Genomic DNA, 6,686 nt, shown 5'->3' on the forward strand with positions numbered 1-6,686 from the left:
CGACAAAATCTGCACAGACCGTTGCCCATGGCTCCTCCGGTATTTGGGTGAGCATTTCGCCTGCTGGTTTTAATTGGCTGGCTTTGTATTGTGAAATTTGGAAACTTGTCTGGACTTGTCTGTACTTTATCGAATTTCCTTATAAACCACTTAAAATTTCTTTGTCTGGACTCTGGAATTATTCGTGCAATTTTTTCAACCGGTTGTCTGGATAACATATCCGCGATGACATTTAATTTACCTTTTTGATATTGAATCTCGAATTGATATTGTTACAGCTTTAATGTCCATCTGGTATGGTCGCATTTTGCGAAGTGACTATTGTTCAGCATTCTATTGCTAAGCATTCCTTTTCCGTGGCTGAATACTTTTCCTCGGTTTGGTTTAAATGCCGGCTTGCATAGGCAATGACATGTTCGATGTTGTTAATGGATTGTGTTAGTACTGCTCCCAATCCATGGTTACTTGCGTCTGTCTGGAGAGTAAACGGAGGATTAAATTTGGGCAAGCGAGAACTGGTGCTTCTGTTAGTTTTATTTTAAGCTCGTCGAAGGCATCTTGTTGCTCCGATCCCCACTTCCAATGTTTACCTTTTTTTAAGAGTGTGGTTAACGGGTGTATTATATTGGAGTTGTTTTAGACTTGTTGGTGGGTTTAATTTTCGTATCGCTTCAACTTTTCCTGGATCAGTGTGTATACTTTGTTCGCTTATGGCATGTCCTAGGTATTTCGTTGACGTTTAAAAATCTCGCACTTTTCACTGTTAATTCCGAGTTGCGTGGGTAATATTGCTTTTTGATGGGTTGCTCGTAACGCATGATAATGAGATGTTCCGTGATGTTACTGGGTTCTTTAATCTGTGAGAACTTATCTAACTCCGGTTTCAAGAATTCCTTGAAATTTTCATCCATTGTCCTTTGTTTTGATGTTGACACTTCCATGGTGCTTGCTACCGTAGTTTCGTGTTTGTGATATCTAAACTGTAATTTTTGGCCTCTGCATGTTAGTGAGGCTCCCATATCAGCCAAGAAGGCCAGTCCCTAAATTACCTCATCGATCAGGTTTGGATCAGGTAGAATTAATCTTAACTTTGTGGTTCTTGTCGCGAACGTGATACATGTTGCCATTTGTTGCTTGGTGGAGTGTTGTCCGCCATACGTACTTACTTGGGTTCTGAGCTAAGGCTGATATTTCCCTTAAGTTTTGCTGCTGTTTGGAAATTGATGAAACTCCGCAAGGATCCTGTATCGATAGTTGCTCTTATGACTTCATGATTAGTAGTACCTTAAGCCGAGCTTCATGCATCCTACTGGTTGGACGGGGTGTTGTCTTGTAGTTTCATCGCCCCGTTCTGTCGATGGTCCCTGACCTCGTTTCCCTGGTTCCTGCAGCAATCAATTGTACGTTTTCCTCTTTTTCCATATTCCCAGTAAAATAAGATGCTTGTGAAGCGACAATTCCACCTCAAGTGTCCTTGTTGACCGCAACGACGACAAGCCGGCATGACATCCTTTATCTTGTCTTCGGACGCATCAATTACTCTTGCTTTGGTTTCTTTAGCCGGTAGTGTATTCCTTCCTTGACGGTCTGTAATTGTTAGTGCCTCCAGGTCCCCTGCTAATGTCAACAGTTCTGCTAGTGACTGAAAATTTTTCCTACGGATGTAACATTGATACTCGGTCCGACTGTTCCGATAGATCCTCTCTATTTTCGTTTCATTGGCGTATGATGAATGTTGCATGATTAGGGTGGCTCACGTTATAAGGGGGAAAATTAAAAATGAAGTTTTGAATGAGCGCACCACCTAGGAATATGCCATTGACCAAAAAAATGATATTCCCATAGTTTTGGAGCAATAGGATTAAAAATGACGTTCCGCCACTCGAGCAAAGTTGGGTTTTCAGGACAAAAAACAGTAATTTTTCAATTCAAGGTCATTTTTTATCTTTGTTACTTGTTTCAACACTTATTAATATATACTCATTTGATAGATAATTAAAATATCTTTTTAATAAGATACTGATGAGCAAAATCGGTTAAAAACTATGCGCAAAACACAATAATTAGTTCAGCGACTGTGCTCTGTTTTCTATTTCATACCTTTTAGCTGGCATGCACAATGCTATCGCAAATGTTTACAAGAAACGGAAGAAACATAAATAAAAAATAAAAATAATACATTTCTACTTAATAATTTATATAGATATTTAAGTAGAATTGAAAAAGTAGTCAAAACAATAATTTTTTAGTAAGCAAAGAGAAAATGGTCGTACAGGGAGTATGACTGAAGTTAATATCCTTTTAGCAAACGAAGCAAGAGCGGCTAAAAATTGCATTGATTTTAATTTGAATAAATTCGATGAAGAAATTTGTCTCAAAATGGAAGCTGAATCTTTAGACACAGTTCAACAAAATTGGGATAACGCAGACAGAACGATTCAATTTATCACTCCTAGTTTAGTTTCCGCCCTTGACAAACGCAAGGTTTCGGATCGCTACGCTATACATATTTTGTAGTTGTAGGTATGGCGCCCAGGTGCCATCTAAGATTCTCGATGGATGGCGAAAATCATGTACTTACTAAAAATATTTCTTTTAAGAGATCAATTTACATATAACTCGGATGATTTGTACGAGATATATACGTTTTTATAGTGAGCATATGTGTGAACATTTTAACCCACACTAGGTTAGGTTATGTTCGGAAGGCACGTACTAACAGTTGTAAGCACTTCTACTCGGAGACATATATTACCCATTGGGATGCCCTTAAAAAATTTTACCAGGAAATGCGAGTTGCTAACCTTTGTTATTCTTGTAAACCCATTTGGTTTTCCAGATGAAGTTGAGGAGATTCGATAAGTTTGCTTTCGTTATCTCTTCCAAGCCAGTAAAATAAGGATCCCCAAGACATTAAAGTAGGCTTGTTTGAAGTCCTGGACAGAGACACAGGAAGTGGTTGATAGATTTTACCTCCTCTTCATCTTGGCAACTCCTGTATAATCCACTTGTTGGAACTCGCCACCGTTGGAGCATAGGCGCAATGGCACAGTGCCCCTGCACACGAACTGCAGGTTTGCTCAAACCTTGAAGGGTTTTCGTTTTATTTTTGTCCAACTTAGGCCTTAAGATTCTAGCGACCTTACAGTCTTCGCGGTTAGTTTATAAATTGTTAGTCACCGTATTGATTCCCTCTATTATCCTAAACAGTTTACATATCGGTGTATGTATTGAGAGGTCGGCATCTCCTGTATGCAATTCAGAACCTCTTCTGGCCATCTCATCTGCTAGTTCATTTCCTTCAATATTGCTATGTCCAAGTATTCGAAATGTACTATGCCCAACAAAGAGAGACCTAATGATGTTTGATGCTCATCAGTGAATAGCGACATTTTAATACTATCTTGGAATTTAGATTCAATTGCTTTCAGTGCTGCCTATCTACAAAAATCATGAAATTCGAATGACGAATTGTACTTTGTTGTTTAATGTTGACATCTTTTTCGATAGCATATATCTCGCCGTGAAAGACGCTGTAAGTAGCAGGGATTCGGTAGCACTGTCTTATCTGCATATCTTTCGAGAAGATACCTGCTCCCGTACCGCCTTCCATCTTTGAGCCATCTGCGTAGATAGTAACAGTAGAGTTACCGATCACAGATCCAAGATTCCAGCTATCTATCTCTGGTTAGATAAAGAGTGGGAACCCACTAATGAAGTTATTTTCCTCAAAGAACCTTATTGATTTCGTGACCGAAGAGACAAATAACAAATTTTTTTGATCGTTTTTGCCTATCTAATAGTTTTATCAGTTTCGATCCATCGCCATGGATGGAGACGCAAGATTATAGAGATGAACTTGAATTCTGTACCAGACTTTATATGATAAAGGATTGAAAGAGGAATTAGGCTTATGATGGATTATAATTCGATTTTGACAAAATATGAAGAGGAAAAACAATATGTTCTGCAAGTAGTCAAACATTATCATAAAAATTATCCTTCACATAGTCAGATTTATGTCATAAAACATAATAAACACAATGTATTAATTACTGAAAAAAAAAGTTTTATTGAAATTATAATTTTTTATAAATAATTAACTAAATCGTAGCATATACCTATAATTGTGCATGCCATCTAAAACGTATGATATAGAAAACAGAGCACAGTCGCTGAACTAATTATTGTGTTTTGCGCATAGTTTTTAACCAATTTTGCTCATCAGTATCTTATTAAAAAGATATTTTAATTATCTATCAAATGAGTATATATTAATAAGTGTTGAAACAAGTAACAAAGATAAAAAATGACCTTGAATTGAAAAATTACTGTTTTTTGTCCTGAAAACCCAACTTTGCTCGAGTGGCGCAACGTCATTTTTAATCCTATTGCTCCAAAACTTTGGGAATATCATTTTTTTGGTCAATGGCATATTCCTAGGGGGTGCGCTCATTAAAAATCGCATTTTAGTTTTTCTGAGCCACCCTATTGCATGATGTTCTGCAGTGCTAATACATAATCTCTGAAGAGTTTACTGGGTTCGTGTTTTGTCCTGTAAATGTTCGAAATATCTTGGGGTCAAGAAGAATGATAATAGATCTGCTTTGAACGATGGCCACTCGGTCCATCGCTTGTTGTTATTCCTCAGCCAGATCAGTGCTTTGTCTTTTAGTAATTCGGGCATTAGCTTTGGGAGTAAGTTCTTATGTATATCGTAAACATTCGCCAGTTCGATTCGTTCTACAAATGGTAGTACTTTATTTTCCCCTGAGTAGTGTCATCCCCACTTTCTAACTTGATCGATTACTACTGGATATTCCACCATGGTTACACTTCCTCCCTTAGTTATCGAAGGACGTCTGTTTTCAATGACTCCCGGTGATGAACTCCTGGTATGTAGCTTAGCGAGTTCTTGTAGACAGGCGGTATCTTTCTCAGTTGTCTGTGTGTCCATGAACGTTGAAAGTCTCTCACAAAGTTCCTCCAGTGAACCACTGGTATCTAATCCGAACTCGTCTGCGTCAGTCACCAGTTCCTCCTTTTTTGCAAAGTAAATCCAAGATTTGCCTCCTCGTTTTGCGCTTGTCGAAGCGATTGATGTTTGTGCTGTCACTTACTTGATACCATGGCCAATTTTATTTTTGATACACAACAGTCTCTTAAAGCTCTTTTTTGCGGTACATAATTCTATTGATTTCATACATCTCTTTTCTAAATTTAATTGGTATTGCAAAGTTCATTATTTTTTTGCACAAATTTTAAAACGCTTTTAAAAGCGAGTTATATGCATCTAGTCTTTTGATTATTAGGTTATTAAATGTGATCTCATTTTTAATTAAATGAGATCACAGTTGTATGTATTTGTTTGTATTTTAAAACTTTTTTATTATGAACCAATTTTTTATTATATTATTAAATCGTGATAATACATTGTGATATTACAGTATGCCACAGCAAAGCTGTGAACTAGTATTGTGTAAAGCGCAGAATAAGTAAAATATATTAAAAGAAATAATCATATTTTATTTAAATACTATTTTATTGTATTTAAATAGAAATAATTTTTTTTTTGTTTGTTTTTAGCTCACATCAACTGGTGGAATGGTTAAGTTTGATATTCAGTTGCAATGGCCTTATCGATACGCACTATACGTCCGAGAGCTATGTAGTGCGAACAGGATTTCGAGATTCTCTTAGTTCCATTAATACACTAAACGAATACCATTTTGATCTGCCTGTGGACTTAGCAGTCAGACATTTTAAAAATATTTAAATGTGCTCATCAAAATTTAATTAATTACATATTTTTATTTTTACATTGTAAAATATAAGTCTAAATCTTCCAGCTAGAACATTAACCATTTGATAAATTTCTTATTATAATAATTTGTTATCGGGCTAATTGGTCAAATTTAAATAGAAATAAAAAAGACACTAATTTATTATTTATATTTAAAAATCATTTATACTTTATTAAAAATAATTCTTCCGATATTTCGACTATCTTCGATAGTCATCTTCAGGGAAAACTAAACAAAATATACGATAATATTTTGAATAAATTTCTTTTGAAAGTGTAAAAAGTCGTTCAATAATAAATAGTAACAATAATAAAAAAATTGAAAATATCTCGAGTTGAAAACATCTTGATTTGAAAACATCTCGAGTAAGTTAATAATCAAATATATTACAAAGTAAGACTTCTATATCTAACATTCATTATTATGTGCACTAAATTTTAAATATTTGTTTATACTGAAAATTATCGTGCGGAAGATTTTAGTATGTATATATATAAGTACAACTATCTAAATTTCAAACGTAGCATAATCTGTCTTACAATAAAATTATAAATAAATATAGCCGTATAACTAAAATATCTGTGCAATTTATTTTTTTATATAAATACATCAATAGATAAAAAATCAAAATCAATAGATAATCGACAAAGGTACGTATAAGGGTACTTTTAAATGAATGTACATGTACGGTTTGTCAACATTGTGTTTGCAAAACGAAAAAATGATACAAATGTTTATTAAATGCACAATAAAAACGATTTAATTTTGAAATAAAAACAAAATAAAAAAGTTTACAAATTGATTAAACATTTTTTTCATATTAAACTTAAAATTAATCAAAAGTATCATAACAACAAAAAAGTAATTCCCAAAAGTAATAAA

At 34.7% G+C, this 6,686-nt stretch overlaps 1 protein-coding gene across 1 annotated transcript in view; it reads left to right on the top strand.

Moving 5' to 3' along the window:
• LOC119668560 (RUN domain-containing protein 1) overlaps nucleotides 1-5,921 on the top strand; it is a 94,882-nt gene extending 88,961 nt beyond the window's left edge. The window contains exon 4 of the mRNA XM_038078111.1: nucleotides 5,587-5,921. Coding sequence (XP_037934039.1) covers nucleotides 5,587-5,776 — 190 coding nt within the window. The 3' untranslated portion in view covers nucleotides 5,777-5,921. The remainder of the gene's footprint in view (nucleotides 1-5,586) is intronic.
• Nucleotides 5,922-6,686: the final 765 nt, after the last annotated feature.

This window comes from Teleopsis dalmanni, chromosome 1 (assembly GCF_002237135.1).
Source record: "Teleopsis dalmanni isolate 2A chromosome 1, ASM223713v2, whole genome shotgun sequence".
Lineage (NCBI taxonomy): Eukaryota > Metazoa > Arthropoda > Insecta > Diptera > Diopsidae > Teleopsis > Teleopsis dalmanni.